The sequence below is a fragment of the Cupressus sempervirens genome, chromosome 2, assembly GCF_028749045.1.
Source record: "Cupressus sempervirens isolate cs-2001-9-10 chromosome 2, ASM2874904v1, whole genome shotgun sequence".
NCBI lineage: Eukaryota > Viridiplantae > Streptophyta > Pinopsida > Cupressales > Cupressaceae > Cupressus > Cupressus sempervirens.
Genome location: NC_143119.1, coordinates 671,527,982 through 671,545,441, shown reverse-complemented (window position 1 = coordinate 671,545,441; position 17,460 = coordinate 671,527,982). Strand labels below are relative to the sequence as shown.

At 37.4% G+C, this 17,460-nt stretch overlaps 1 protein-coding gene across 28 annotated transcripts in view; it reads right to left on the bottom strand.

Annotated features, from left to right (window-relative positions):
- Positions 1-17,460, bottom strand: part of LOC149575138 (pyridoxin (pyrodoxamine) 5'-phosphate oxidase) — a 134,918-nt gene that overhangs the window by 70,283 nt on the left and 47,175 nt on the right. For all 28 annotated transcript variants that reach the window (XR_016360133.1, XR_016360130.1, XR_016360134.1 and 25 more), the window contains 2 exons: positions 16,108-16,344; positions 15,872-15,910 (listed from right to left, as the gene is read on the bottom strand). Coding sequence is in view for 17 of the 28 variants with exons in the window: in XM_089814982.1 (XP_089671108.1) it covers positions 15,872-15,910; positions 16,108-16,344 (276 nt within the window). In the remaining 11 variants the exon portion in view is untranslated. The remainder of the gene's footprint in view (positions 1-15,871; positions 15,911-16,107; positions 16,345-17,460) is intronic.

Here is a 17,460-nt window from a genome sequence, read left to right as displayed (position 1 = left end):
GAGAATCCACAGCTGAGGTATTGTGGACTTTTGAGTTTTATTATTGTCTCATTTTTCTATATTAACTGTGGCCGAGGAGCATTTATACATTTGAATATTATAATTTCTCTGTTGCTGGACGAGGGTTTAGTCTACAGATTGGAATTTGTTTTGGGCAGCATTTGTAAGGGTAGACTGTGAACGCCAAATTGAAATTGGACTAGGTGGCTTTCAGTTTGACTTTGCAATTACATTCTACAACAAAGACCAGGTTCTTAATTTGTAAAATTCAGTTAATATTACAATAGTTTGAAAGCAAACAGGCTGGCTTCAAATTCTGACTTATAATCAGCCAACAATTAAATTCATTTTTTCATTATATTGCTATATGGTTTGTTGATGAATGAATTCAAAGGCCGGTGTGAATCATTTTAGAATTGTTTATTGGCGTTTGGTATTTATTTATGCAAAACTTAAAAGGCCAAAATTAAATAAATTTGTGATCAGTTTCCTGTACATTCTGACATTGTGTTTGAAAATTTAAGACATCATATATTCAATGGTAATTGGGCTGCTTGCCAAGTGTTTGACATTTTGTCAAACCATTGAAATGTGAAAGAAATTGATGCTTGATTTAGTGATAAAGTGATATTGTAATTAATCTTTAGTTTGGCTTTGTTGGGATGGGTAGTTAGGAAGCAAGGGGATGCATCTGTTGGCTTTCCCAACCAACGGACCATTATATAAGAACTTTGGAATATGGCTGATGTACTCATGTTTTTGGTAATCAATAAAGAAAGAACATTTCCTCACCACTATGGTATTCTGATACAAGTAATGAATGTTCTATTAGTACTATTGAATCTATGTTATATTGTTCTATACATTGTGCATTGATAACCATTCTACATTTTGGCGTCGTTGCCTAAGTCTGAACCTGGAGGTTGTCGACTAGGCAAGATGGAGTAACGAGAAGACCCTTCCTACCACGTATACAAATAACAAATAGTAACGGAGAAGAGGAGGATTAACGAGAGAAGATCAAGTAACACATGATCTAGTGGTTACTTGGGAAGTTTTTGTCGACCACTCTGTGCAAAGGGAAGCCCGAGAGAGAGCGGTCCCAAAGAGCACGGTACAGGATGAGCTTTCTGTACCACCAACAATGTATGATCTACTTGTATAGACCCCTCAACTATTGGCAAGAAACTTGGTACGCGTGGAGGAAGAAAGAGTCGAAATAGAAAGAGAACGAAGAAGACAACAAGTGCTCCAACAGTTTGCGGAAAGAACACAAGAACTAGAGGAGTGTGACATTCCAAGGAAAACAACCAAGTGCTAAAATAATTCAATCCCCTGCTTCCAAATAAATATCCCACGCGAGTGTTGGAGGAGGAAACCGAGGAGGAAATCATCCTACGAACTCTACGTCTCCACAAGTAGGAGGAAAGACATCACAACGTAAGGGGACTAGTGAAGGAACCTAAGAGTACAAATCATATCAAGGAAAGGTTGATTGAAAACACCATTGAAGGTATAGCCAACTTGGCTATTTCGGAAGCACCACGAAAGAAGTGTGGTAGAATCCTAAAACCCTCGCACAAAGAGAGCATCGCCAGGAACAAAGCTTAAGCCACACAGAAGGGGAAGGAGAATCATAAGGCAAAGGTGATCTTACTGGACGAGCAACCCATGAATCTAGCCTAGTATGAGGAGGAGTCCTGGCAAGAGGGAGCATCCCGGCAAGAGGGAACGTCCCAAGAAAATGGCTTTAGACAAACAAAAACCCCCTAGATTTAGTGGGGAAGGATCGGAGAATCCCACAACATCATTGCAAAACATGTATAACTATATGGCAAGCCAACGGAGATAATGATTTCGATGAATGGTTGAAAGCATTCCCAACCATGCTGAGAGGAATAGCTATTGATTGGTATACAAACTTGGAGGTTGTGAAGGGGACCACATGGAAGGACCTTTGTACTGCTTTTGAGGAGGAATTTGGACTTCTAAGTGATGATGATGAGATAGTCACAAAGATCTATAATACATAGCAAGAGGAAAAATGAATTTGTCAGAGCTTATAGCAAGAGACTCAAGGAATTGATAAGAAAGATGGATAATAAACTTGCAAATGGATTGAAGGAGAGGTGGTTCATTGAAGGATTAACCCCATCCTTATGAAGGAAAATGAAAATTGTACCACCATCATCATTTGCCGACACGTGCACCCATGCAATGGGCATAGAAAGTGAGAACAAAACTTCTAAAGCCAAGAGACATGGAAGCGAGAGCAAAAGTTCAAAGAAGAGCAAAGATGAATCTAAGGCTATCCAAATCCTAAGGAATGACATGATGAGGCTAATGAAGTAACAGGGAGTAAGGAGGAGAAAAGAGAAGGGAGGGAACTATGATGCACGAATTATGAAAAAGGACATACAAAAGGGACATGCCCACACAAAGCCTTTTGCAAAATCTATCAGGTGTTGGGCCACACAATGAAGGACAATCCCTACAATCTAAAGGCACGGAATGCATAAGTATTCTTCACCCAAGGGGAACAATCCACACCACCTTCTACCCCTCCAGGAAAAACAAATACAGAAGCCTCACAGAGGGTATAGAAACAATAAGCTAGGAAGCAATAACAATAGCAATAGCAACACACCCAGGAGAGCAATCTAGTACGATTCTAAAGGAAGACTCATGATCCAATGTAGGCGATGCAACAAATGTGGCCATTTTGCACAGGACTGCCAAAACAATGGAGGGCGAGGAATGTTGTGTAAATGGTGCGGACCAGGTAATCATGAGGATGTCGATTGCCCTAGACAAAAAGGGGTGAACATGCTCAATATTGTAGAACTCAGAAGAGAAGTATTAGCCATCACAAGAATGCAGGCCAAGAAACTTGAATATCTAGATGCAGCTATAGAAAAAGAAAGATTTCAGGAAGCCACAAGGGACATTAGAGACAATATGACAAAGGAAGGAGAAGCAAGTACGATTAAACCCCCAAACACCCAGCCAATACCAAACATCATGAAACAAGTACTAGAAACCACCATCCCCGTGAAAATTGTGGATCTATTAGAAACACTACCTCAATTGTGGATAGCAATAACACAAGGGGCAAGTATCAAAGGGGTACCCTCCAAAGAGGAGAAGAAAGAGGAAGTGCAAGCGAGAAAAGAAACCAACACGCTGTTCAGTATAGGAATGGGGAGGACACCAACAAAAGTGGAAATGGAAATAATGGGATGTAAACTATCAAATACTATAGTCGATGGAGGTTCTAGCGTGAACATCCTACCTGAGGAGACTTGGAAGGCAATAGGGAAACCTACACTTTGGCCACCCACATTGCAATTGGTGGGTGCAAACTAGCATGGAATTGAGCCAATAGGAACCCTGATAGGGCAAAAGGTAGTAATTGGTACACAACAATTCTTTTTGGACTTTGTGGTGGTTACCCTGGGGAAGAAAGGGTATGATGCATTGTTGGGGAGGGGATGGCTAGTCATAGCAAAGGCCACCCATAATTGGAAGAGGAATACCTTGTCCATAGAGGTAGATGGTAGAAAGTACACAATAGATCTAAGGAACCAATCTGTAAGTCAGGACTTAGCATCAGATTCAGAGGCAGAAGGAGAGGACGAAGAAGAAGCAAAACTAGATGAAGGAGTGCTCCGACTTGGGGAGTGCTCAGAAGATGAAACAAGCTCAGCTCCCTTAACAGCTTGTTTCACTGGCAAATGAGAGACTATGAAGTATTCCAGCCAGAATGTAATATGTTGCAAATCCAAGAAGCTGAATCAGAAAAAAGTACCTGGAAGACTATAAAGAATACAGAGAGGGTACGACAACCATCAATAATAAAACGACACATATATTTGAGAAAAAAATAGAATACAAGGAGGCTATGTTGTAGACAATTAACCTAAATGAGAAGGACCAACCCAAGGAGATTCTCATAAGAGATGACTGGGATCCGGTGTTAAAGGCGGCAGCTTCTAAAATTTTCCTAGAATATAAGGGCGTCTTTGCTTTGATGTACAAGGACTTAGGAGTGCCCCCAGAACTGTGTCCATTGGATACCACTAATACCAAGAGCAAGACCAGTGCGCAAACAACCGTACCAAATGACTAAGAATTGTACAGCGAAGGTGTAAAAAGAAATCACAAAAATGCTTGAGGTCGGGATAATATGCAAAGTACAAACCAGTGAGTGGGTATCCCCTATAGTAATATCACTGAAGAAGGATGGAAATCAAATTCGGATATGCATTGACTTCAGATACTTGAATGGGGTAACCATAAAAGATCCTTTTCCAATTCCTTTGACTGATAGCATCCTAGAAGAGGTGGTCGGCCATGAAATATACTCCTTCATGGGCGGGTTTTTAGGATACAACCAAATCAGCATTGTTGAGGATAAGCTGAAAACCACATTTGTAGTAGAAGATGGGGGTGTATACCTATAACAGGATGTCATTTGGAATGTACAATGTACCAACCACCTTCCAAAGAATCATACTACATATCTTTGACGGGATGTCTATAGGGAACTTCAAGGCCTTCCTAGATGATTGGTCAATCTACAATGGGAAGGAGCAACACCTCAAGGTCATATGTGAATGCATGGATCGATGTAGAAGGGCAAGGTTGGCTTTGAATCCCAAGAACTACAAATTTGTGGTCCCACAAGGCAAACTTCTTGGCCATATAGTATACAAGGAAGGATTGAAAATAGATCCCGACAAGATCAAAGTCATTTTTGACATGGAAGCTCCATCATATGTAACTAGTGTCAAGTCCTTGGGGCACGTAGGGTACTACAAAAGATTTATAAAAGGGTTTGCGGAAGTGTCTCTACCCTTAGAAAAATTAACCAGAAAGGGAGAGGCTTTGTTGGGAGAAAGAACAGGAGGATCCTTTCCAAGAGTTAAAGAAAAGACTCGTGGGTGCTCTGATCCTCATCTACCCTGATTGGAACAAGGAGTTCCATGTCCATGTGGATGCATAAAATTATGCAATACGCACCACCCTGGCCCAAAAATGGAAGGACGGACTTGATCATCCAGTGTATTTTGCAAGCAGGCTTTTATCAAAAGCGGAGCAGAATTACAGCACTACTGAAAGGGAAGCTTTAGGTATGGTTTATGCAGTTCAAAAATTTAGACATTACTTATTAGCTACTCCATTTACAATTTTTGTTGATCATCAAGCACTTATCTATTTGGTAAACAAGCTGATGAGCCAAGGGAGAGTAAGTAGATGGCTAATCCTCTTGGAAGAATTCACTTTTAAAATCATAATCAAGCCAGGGAAAAGTCATATAATTGCAGACAAGTTGTCAAGGATAAGATGGCGGGAAGGCCCTAGAAGTGGAGTGAGTTAAGGACTTCCCGAATGCCCACCTATTCCAAATTGCCATACTACCCCAGTGGTACAAAGGGATCAGGCAATACTTGTCAACTGCTTCCTTCCCAAAGGAGATGCCATGTGGGACCCGATGCAATAGCTCGAAAGCTATTGTTGGTTGAACTATGGTGGCCCACATTGTATGCAGATGCTCAAGAATGGAACCTGATCAGTGATACATGTCATAGGGCAGGCAAACTACTAAAAAGGGACTTCATGCCACTTTCCCCATCATAGCCATAGGAATTAATTGAACAATGGAGACTGAATTTTGTAGGGCCACTACCTACCAATAGTACTCACCAATGAAAATACATAGTGGTAGCAACCAAATATCTCACAAAATGGGCAAAGGCGTGAGCACATCTAGACAACACAACTCTCAATACGGCTAAATTTCTCTATGAGCAGATAGTAACAAGGTTTTCTATACCACTGCAGTTGACAAGTGACAGAGTGGTACACTTTGTAAATCAGGCCATCAAAACAATGACAAGTGAGTACAAAATCTTTCATTATTTTTCCAGTTCGTACTATCCTAGGGCAAATGGTCAAGCAAAGTCTACAAATAAAATATTAGTGACAATTTTGTATAAGACTTGTGGAGTTGAAAAGGGAGATTGGGAAGAAAGACTTCTGGCTGTATTGTGAGCATACAGGACTTCCTACAAGGGGACCACAGAGCAAACCCCCTTTCACCTAATGTACAAGCAAGAGGCATTGATACCAATGGAACATACTGTTACATCCCAATTTTTGACCTAATTTAAAATGTTCATATAGCCATTGAGGTTCACATGAAGTCAATTGACAATTGAATTTGTTATAATCCTGCAAAATGGTAAGATGATTAGTCATTATAATTTAATGTGAAGATAACATGCGAGTTGATTATTTATCATGAATTCATAGAATTGAAAAGGCGGTTAGCCATTATGATTATTTATGATTAAATAACTTGTTATGGTAATATGATTTAATTGCGGAGAATTTCCTTGTAGGAAGCATGTTGAAGGAGTCGAAGCATTGTCAAAAAAGAATTGGGCACAGAAGCATCACCATCACTGGGCAAATGGGTATGAATCATGAATCACCATGGTTGAGGACTTAGCGACTTGAACATCAAGATACAATTGATGAAACCGCATGAGCTATTAAATAAATAATTTAAAACATAAAATAATTTAATTAAAATATAATACGTACCTCCAAAGATTTTAAATGATCTTTCACTATATTATTATAATATATACCTATGTACGTACACATAGATATAAATAAAGTGACACCATAATATTATTTCTTTTATAATAAAATGATGCCACCTCATTAATATATCTATATATACGTAGATAGATCTAAACCATAATATTTTCCGAATTATAACCTTCAATCTTCTTCCATCTTTTTATTCTTTTTCTTGTTTGAAAACCGATTGAACACTTGGCACATTTATTTGGTGTCCAAGAGCCAATACATTTCCTTATGTTATGGCCTCTTGGAAACCAAAGAGCCTTTAAATTCTTTTTTATAACATGAGGTCGAGAGAGATGAGAGAGAAGAAATCACATTTCCGACTTCCATTATTTTTCTAGTGTTTCCTAGCTCATTCTGCCTTTCTTCCACAACCGATATCTTGCAAAAACCAATCAATTTTCTGCAATTTCCATTCGAAAACCTTTGTGTTTATAGCAGTGCCGTTCTTATTACAGTCTGTTGCATGTTGTTCCTTCTATGCTGAAGATTGACGTATTTACATACTGTGATTTTGCCTGGAAGCAAATCAAAGAAAAGCTGGTACAAAATCGTTTAGCAGCACTCTATTCTTATTTCCTACAACACCCAACTACCTTGTTCATATTTACTCTGCCAGAAATCGTGAGCACTCTTATGCTAAGACTGCAATAGATGTTTTGCAAGCAAAGGAGAGGTAAGTAGCTGAGCATCCAACAAGGCAACAATTACGAATTAATCCGGGTTAAGTGGAATACCCAAAATCGAATATTTCAAATACAGTTCCTCTTGTTCAATGGTGCAATAGCATCAAATTACATAGCAGTAAGCTACAGTATTTATCATAATTATGTCTTGTTTGATATTATAGGATTAATCCTCTTTAATTTAGGATTGTTCATGGCAAGTAAAAGCCAAGTAACCTTGATATAAATCCATGAATCATTATGCCATTGGAATTTAACACAATATCTTCTGCAAATCTTTAAGAATATCTTTTTCAAATCACAGATTGTGATAAGCTGGAATATATATAATATTCATGAATTAGTTGAGAATCAACAGACGGAGCCGATTGCTCTGAGATCCGAGCAATTAGGATTCACCGGCTGTATAGCCATGGAAAAGGTGAAGAGGTGAGATGGAATCTGCAATGACATAGAAATAAAAGTCAGATATGAAACATTAAATCTGGAATAATATCATTTAATAGCTCATGCATGATCATGTTTATTGTATTCTCCTGCTGTCAAATCAAGTGGTGTGATTAGATACCAAAATGCTCGTTGGATGACAAGATGTTCCATGTCTATTCCAGGTAGGCAGGGTCTTTCTCGTCAGAGATTGTGTGGGGATAAGTTATGGTCCGAGGTTGGGTGGTTAAGCCCCTGACAAGGTTTCCCTCTCCACAAGATATCAGGACGTGCACCTAATAAAGATAAGTTGAGCATTCAAACATTTATCGGTAACAAGTATTTTTATTTTTATGATATTTATACAAGTAGAATTTATGATGGATTAATTTATATCGATGTATTCAATTATCTCCTTTGATGTAAGCAACTTTACTCATCAATGTAATTGGTAATCATTAGATTGGTTGACCTTCCAACTGAATATGGAATATATCTATAGGATTGTTATTTCAATCTTTCATTTATATGAATAATGATTATGAGCGTATCTTCTAATCTTATATTATTGACACAATTAGCAATAGGAAGAAAATGATTGATACAGTGGTATTTGACACCCCAAGTGATACAGTGGTATTTGATGCCCTAAACAATTCACTTATAATCGATGCCCTAATTGATACTGTGGTATCTGATGCCCCAAATGATACAGTGGTAATTGATGCCCTAAATGATCCAATGGTAATTGATACAGCGGTATGTGATGCCCTAATTGATATAAGTGGTATTTTATGGTAATCGTCATTTGATTTTGATATAGTGGTCTTGGATGGTAATCGTCATTTGATCCTAGGTGGTATTTATGGACTAACCTAGGTGTTTGCAGAAGCATCCCTAGATTGATTTTGGTTTCAAATACCATGGTATGTAAATTTTAAATATATTGATGGTGATTTCAGATGTTAGTTATGAGTTTTCCGTTTAAGTAATTGTAACTGTTAATCTCATTCAAATGAACATAACTGATATAACTATCTTCCTATGAAAATGAAGTAATAACTGTATTTCTTTGAATATGTTAATTGTTAATTAAGACTTGGAAAAAGTGGTTGTTACACATACAGTTCCTAGCCTAAGAATAGTAGTTGAACACAAGATAGGAGATGACGAGAGTCTAAGGGAAAGATTCAATACTCTAATAAAACTGGATGAAAGGAGGACACTAGTCCGATGGGCGACTGAAGTGGCACAAAGAAGGTGGAAGTTTTGGCACAATAAGCATTTAAATAAGATGAATTTCAAACTGGGCCAGCTAGTACTCAAATTCAATGGCAAGAACGAGATAAACCCAAGCAAGTTTAAAGTTCAATGGCTACGGCCATCAATGATATTGGAAGTAAGGGAAAATGGAGCCATAAAATTGTCTACTTTGGATATTAATCCCCTAAAGGACCTAGTTAATGGGTCTAAGTTGAAACCTTATAAATTAAGGAAGGGAGATTGCTTTATTTACTCAATAGGCATAAAGGAGGAAAGGAGGGCAGAAAAGAAAACAAAAAGGAAGAAAGAATTGAAAAAAGAATAATAAAACCCAATAAAAATATTAAACCTAATATTGGGGTCGAGGCTGCCATACATATAAATTGGGGGAGCAACTTTTATAAAGGAGGATTTTCTATTAGAGTGTGGGCATGGATGAGCCACGGATGCAAAACTGGTAAGAAACAAGGATGGGTTGGATGAATGCGAGGAAGTCTTGGAGGGGGGTACATAAGAGTTGGGTAGTGCATACGAAGAGAAGTGTACCTAGTAGTGAAGGCAAAAGTAGAAATGGCGTATGCAGGCAAGGCTGCGGGTCGGAGGAAGACCCATGGTAATTACAGGAGGTCATGTACAAGGAGGCATACACAGTTGCGTACAAATTGGAAGAAGCATACAGGGTGATAGAGGAGACCATGTACAAATACTAGAATGAGGCAAACGGAGGAAGGAACGGCAGAAAATGTGTGTACGAGGAGCACAAGTACATTGTAAGGCAATCTTACATTGCAAGCACAAACAAGATGGAACAATCGTACGTACCCAATCAAGAGGAAGATGATAGCTAGTTAGAGCATGACATCCTAGCAACAAAATAGTTACGAGGCCAAGTAGCAGGGAAGCACGTGGAAGGCAAAACGGTTGGAGCAAACTGAGTAATAAAGTCGCCTGGAGAGTGGTACCCCATCATAAGATGGTAAACATAAGCAAGGGCAATCCAAGTAAGGCAAAAATCAAAATCATTGATTCAAAGAACAGACTAGTCTTGTAGATGAGGAAGGAGGTGAAGAAAATGTTGACTAAAAAGAGAAAATGCAAGGCTGTAGATATGATTACTGCTGACAACATCACTTTTGAAAGTGTAGTGGGAAGTGAATGTCATACCTGGTAAAAAAAATTTGTGGAATATCACCTGCTAAAAAAAGCCCTGCACAAAGCCGAGGTAGACAAGGTCATTTTCATGCCTATTTTTTATTTGAAAGAGTTTGAATCTACACTACAAATCATGGTGGCTGGTTATGATAAGGAGAATCATAAACCAATTATCCAATATGCCTAGCAAACACTCACCATTTCCTATTTTGCTAAAAACATCAATTAAGTTTTTGGGATTCCTAACAAAGGCCAGGAGCTCATCAAAACCTTAATGACAATGGAGGAAAAACAGAATTGACTGAAGTTAATATGCAGGGATGATCTCACAAAAAAGGGCTAGGAGAATATTATGAGCAACAAGAATAGTCAGGGTTTGAAGAAAATCTTCTTGGCTAATGAAGAATGGCGTTGTATTGTTGACTTGGTGAAGAGCAAGCTTACTGTTGGGAGTCATACGTCAAATATTACCTTATGGATGCTACCAGTAGTAGATGGGTTGAATAAAGGAACAATGTATAACTGGGCTCAACTTCTTTCACAGAGATTACAAGAATTCATGGAGCTAAAGCATAAGGTATTCTATATGCCACATCATGCCATCGCCTTGTTCTTAGAAGCAGTGCGAACACAGGTGGTCGCTAAACATAGAGGGATATAGGTTCCGGCAAACAGGATGGAGCTGTACAAGCCAGCTATGACCTATTGGATTCACATGGACACCTTTGGAATGGGAATAGGCGGAGGAGAGCCAAGGAAGAACAAAACAAAACAAGTAATGGAGACCTCAAGTGAAGAGGTGGAAGAGGACAGTTCAAAGGAGGAGACTAGTGCAAACACATCTTCAGACTCGCAGGATGAGCACATTCATCTAAGTCATCTCAAGGGCACACCGAGAGAGGTCACTTTTCTACCAACTTGGGAAGGGCCACTGCCAAGAGAGGTTCCAAAAAGTGCCTAGATCCCCCAAAGTCACGAAGGGGATGCCAGGGACAACGTCTATACATCTGAAGACATCATCCGTATAGAAGAGGGTCGTAGACCATGAGAGGTCATCCATACGGAGGCTGCCCGTACATCAAGAGAGGATGTTTGTACAAATGCTATCCATACAGAAGCCATCCATACGCATAATATCCACAGTGATCAAGGTAGCAAGGAAGGGAAAGGCAAGCAGGAGATTCCTCACTAGATGACAACAAAACCTTCATTACCTAGAGTGGCAAAACTAGTTCCTTCAGATGAGCAAACTTGTACCAAGGTAATAGATCTCAGGTGTCAAAAAAAGTGTGGGCACAAGATTAGATTGCAGACAGCACAAGGAATAGAAGGTGCACATCCTATTGGTTTGGTGGTACAACCCACAAGAGATATGGACGCCCAGAATAAGACAGGTGGAAGAAACCAAAATGGTTAATGAAGACATACCAGTTGAGTACACAATATTAGATGAGGTAGATAAATTGCTTGAAGAAGAGGGAATGGCACCTCCACCCTCACCAACTCCCTTGGAGGTAGAAGGCGATGACAAAACAGAGATGCAAAGCGAGAGCTTGGGACCTTTGGAAATATTCTTCTTAGAAAACAAAGTGGAAAGATTTCTTAAAGAATTACAAGACATAGAACATACCACCAAGGAAATTATAAAGTAGGCTAAGAATTTGAATCTAGGGGCCATAGTTAGAGCGGTCAAATCCTTGGTATCATTCATGAAGAAGGACTGTCATACAGATTGGAAGTTGCTTCAGCAAGGTGGGTACAAGTACAAGGACATAGCCGCGCAGTGGGCAACCTAATACACCATACCTCCAGCTACGAAGCAGCCACCTCTCATACAGGCACTTGCAAAAATGGAAGTTACATTTAGAAGGATATATATTTGGAACTTCAGCAAGAAAAGGACTTGGCAAGACGATTGGCAAGGGAATGGGATGTAGAAAAAGCTGCTTTAGAAGAGAAATGGAAGGCCAAGCAAGCTATCCTGGACAAGAAATGGAAGATAGAGAGGGCTGCCCTAGAAGAGAAATTCACAACAGCATAAGCGAAAAATATGGATACATTGCGTGTTCTACAAGGAGTTTGTGCCAGACAAAAGGTTTTTGAACGGGAACTTCTACACCTCCGTGGAGCCCCGAGCCCAAGGATCCCTTCACAACTCACTTCTTGAAGTCTGATTTCCTTTTCGTTTTGTTGAATAGTCATCTGGAAGACTTTTTTTTTGGGGGGGGGATAAATGTAGTACGTTATTAAGTGATATTGTAAGTAAGCTTTAGTTTGGCTTTCTTGGGATGGGTAGTTAGGAAGCAAAGGGATGCATCCGTTGGTTTTCCCAACCAACAAACCATTATATAAGAACTTTGGAATATGGTTGATGTACTCATGTTTTTGGTAATCAATAAAGAAAGAACATTTCCTCACCACTATGGTATTCTAGTACGAGTAATGAATGTTCTATGGGTACTATTGAATCTATGTTATATTGTTCTATACATTGTGCATTGATAACCATTCTACACATACTCTCTAATATGTTGTAACACATCACTCTTAAGCCTTTTCCACAAAAAAGTTCTCTTCCCAGCTTTTAAGTCTTGTAGAATCTTGAATGACCAGTAATTGGTGTCTCATGAACATAGCAGCATTCATTACCTAGGGAAATAAATCGGCAAACCGAAGAGTATACTTTTCTTTAAGAAATCGGTAAAAAATTGGGAAAAAATTAGACTTTAAAAAAATGTAAAAAATTGAAGAAAAACAATCAAAAACTACTTTTCTTAAAGAGTGCATTTGCATAGGATAGAATATTGAGAGCAAAAAATATATAGAGTTTAACCCATGGTTCCCAAACTCAGACTCAGCAAGGCTGACTCGATTTTTGACTTAGCTCGGACTTGCCAACAACTCAGCTACAACTAGGGAAAATGAAAAAATCCTTAAAATTATAGATTTTTAACAATTTCAAACTTGTTTCATGCACCCTTTATTAAATATAACTTAGAGATACTATAAAATAATCAAATAGAAGCTAATTTGTCATCACATATGTTAGTAAACAGATTTGTCTTCTTATGAAATCCTTCACAAATAACTCTTGAATGCCCAATTTAAAAGACAAACCCTAAAACCAATAATTGAGTCACTTGCATTTATTATGTCAAGCGCTCTCTAAATTTTGAAAGGAAGGTAAGGCTCCCTTCTCTATATTTTCAATGAATTAAAATATTGATCATGCCTCCAACCAGAAGGCAAGCAAGGCATGCTAACATTCACCCATAGACATAGAATGAATGTGATGACTATTTGAAATGATTTAGGAAGGAAATTAAATATATGGACACAGACCATTTAAACAATCTCCCATTTATAGAGAAATAAAATGGAGATATAATATACCTTGCATATTTGGTGCGTAAAACCACAAGATTTTAAGACACAAAACCCTTAATACATAAGAGCAAGATAATATTTCAAATATGATTAGAATAACCACAAGATCACTTCCAATCAAAGAAATATAAATTCAAACCAATAGATCTCAAAAATATTTCTCTTCATTCCAAATATATAAGCAAAATAACCATATGATCATTTTGCCCTCACCATAAACAAGTTGCAAGGTAAATACAATCTCCTTCCTTCACTTCTCTGTTACAAATTTGAAAAATAAAAATGTCTTCCCTTTCCATCAAAAATGCATAGGCATGTGAAAACTAGAGAACCCCTTTACAATAGAATTTCCCCTTTTAAAGAAATTCTACCCGAGTAGTTTCCCAACTACCATAACTCCCTTTCAGTAAAACTTATTTCTCAATAGTTTCTCCCCATACAAATTTTCCACAAATGCCTCATGTTACAATAATAATTAATTCTTTTAAAGAATTAATTATTTCAAATTATTTTTCCACTTTATCTTATCCCCATTAATTAACCAACTTACTTGTTTTTATATTACAATAATGATAATTAATTCTTGATAGAATTAATTATATGAGAAATTAGTGTGACCTACAAATGGTTTAATATTTAATTATTTTGCATTTAAATTGAATAGTATTTAATTCTTTAAATAATATAAATGCAAGATAATTTGTAAACTTTAGAAGTTGCTAATCTCTCGCATTATTGAGTGAAGAGGAGATACTTAGGGTTTTACAACCCTTGGTAACAACATACATAAACAAGGAACATAAATGCTAAATCCAACATATACGTAAAATGTAAATTTTACCTAAGTCTGTCACAAATATGGAATTGAAACCAAAGGGATTTTGGATGAAATGAGTTAAAAACTTAAAACCTTTAGATAATCCGTGTCCAACATATATGTAAAATGTAAATTGTAGCTGAGTTTGTTACAAATATGGAATTGAAACCAAAGGGATTTTGGACGAAATGAGTTAAAAACTTAAAACCTTTAGATAATCTTTGTTCAACTTCAGTTTGGCCTTAGAAAGCCATGATAGGTTATGGGGGGTTAGAGTGTTGAAGGCATGTTGAATCTTAGAATTTGGCAGAGTCTGGAATTTATTGGAAAACCTCAAAATCTAGATTTTGCATCTTAACTCCTATGCAGCTGAAACAGTATTTATACAACTTAAAGTATAAGACTTAAATGTTATAATTGTATAAACCCTCTCACCCCCTCAGGCAAGGGTTGAATTACAAAGTGAACTTGCAAGTGTATGCTCGGACCTGGCCAAGTTATGCATTCTCAAACTCAATAAGTTGGGCAAGTTTTTCCCACTCACCAAGTTAGGCAAGTCATAGGTCAAAACCTGCCGAGCCAAGCAGCCGAGTTGTCAAAACTCAGTAGAGTTGACTATGCTTGCCAATTCGCCCAAGTTTGGGAACACTTTAACCCATTAATTAAAGATGATAGGTTTTCATTGTTTAATTCCATATCACTTATCATGCCACAGAAAACATACCCTAACAGCATAAAAAATAAGTACATGGTGACAATTGTTAAAATGTCAATTACAATATAATTTGTATAAAAATATATATCATATTTATAAAATTATAAATTTACCAATTTTTTGGTATTAATACTAAATATTTAATATCTTAGTATCTTGTCTCATATCTTCTATAAAGAAAACATTAACTGCAGAGCAGCTTTACCAATGTCGAGACTCCAGAAGTCTCCAATGAAGAAAACATTAACTGCAGAGCAGCTTTACCAATGTCGAGACTCCAGAAGTCTCAAATGAAGAAAATAATTTAAAAAATAATGACCAACTACTAACCACTAGGATAAGTGTACATTATAAAAAACCTTAACCACTAGTACTGTTGAGATTAGAATATTAAACACAGCAGCATCAAAATTGTCCGACTCCTGGCGATGATTCAGTAGGCTCTTTGCCCAATCTGTATACATATCAAGGATGAGGTTGACACACCTCCAACCTCCAAGAATCAAGTTATTAATGTTTCTGAGATATTGCAGCTGGTTAGCAAGAGAAACAGATGTTTATGTGTCAGTTCATCAATTTAATTTATCATTTTGTCAATTTATGAGTGGTGATATTTTTATGAGATCTGTTTGTATCATATGACTGGTAACCATTGAATTAAAAAGCCACTCAAAAAGCCTACAAGCAAAGAGGTAGCATACCAGTATGGAATAGTAAAATACGATTAATCATTTTAGACAATTCTCTTTTCCCTAATAAAAATCCTACCTCTGCTATGGATGTTGCAACGCTGAGGCCAGCAAGCTCCTGCATCCAATCAAATGATCATGAGAGTTAACTTAAATTTCCCATTGGCATAAATCTTGCATCTGAGAAATATCTGCTTGTTGACCCTAACACTAGACAAAATACTTTAAAATTTATATTCTAATGTTCATGGTACAGATGGTCTAGTATCCAAATCAGATTGATCAGAATCAATGTCAATAATAATAGTAACATACCATTAGCTGGTCTACACTAAATCCAAGTGGACCCATAAGAAGTTCATCAATTGCCGCAGCATCCGTCTGTGAAATGTATGATATTGATTCTGGATCATGAATGTGCTTAAGGGACTGAACAACTTTTGTTCCCATATCTTCAGATCCTCCAATCCTCTGATGATAATTACGTTTAATTGAAGAAAAAAATATGGAAAAAATGCCTTGCCTCTGAGAACTCCAGATGCAACTACAAGACTACAAAGGCCACACAAAATCAGTTGGCATAATTTTTTCAGAAGCATATTGCTTGAGAAAGAAAAGAAGAGCTTATAAGAGCCAGTGTTCTTTATTCAGGTATTTTTAACAGGCATCCATGCAAGTTCAGACAATCCATCACTGGGGTACTAGCAAGCATGGACAAAAAATCAGGACTTTTCTGGATATCTAAATTATCTATTTTCAATTGTCTGCAGCAAGACCCTCTTCTCAAGCAGAAAAATGTCTTTGAAAATATGAACAGCAGATCATAGAAAACTTGAATCACATATATACAAGCATAATTTGAAAATTGAACAAAATTCCATCCTTTTCTAAGTTATAACAAATTGGAAAAGCATGTCTTGGATAAGGAAAACAATTAATTAGAGTTTTCCAGTATTCAGTAGCACATAACTGCAGGTGTTAACAGAAATCTTCATTGTGAATAAATTATTCAAAACAAAATATCCTTGGCAATGATAAAACATTAAGGCCAACTTCTTATATGATGCAGCATAGATAGCTCCAATATCATGGCTAGCAGAATTCAGAAGAGAAACTAAATAGAAAATTCATATTCAGTTAATAGAAAATTAGAATAAAAATGACTCTTACGAATTGTAAATTTTTCCCATAATAATGAAATCTAGGATAATTTCCCACATTCAAAATCATTTTCCAAGGAGGCCAGATCCATGTAAGACGGACTTCAGAACAGACGACCACATCTTCAATAGCATGAAAAACCAAAAAAAAAATCAAGACAAGGCAAAAAGCATTTGGAAAGTTCATAGCATTTGGTCCACAACGCTAATTCTCTTATATAGGAGCTCCAAAAATCTCCTACTCAAATTGTTGCTGCAGAGAGACTACATATGGGCATTAATCCACAACCAGATGGTGATTAGTGATCCACACCCATCGAGGTTGATTGTACTATTTGTCAACCAAATGAGAGCATTCATAGGTTAGAATATGCATCAATAATTTCTCTGTTTCTTGCTAGAATTGTAATGGCTACCTTCAAGGATGTTGTCATGTGACAGAATCTGTCATTAAAATCCCTGTGAACCACAAACTAGACTAAAAATCAAGTGGCATTCATAGATCAGA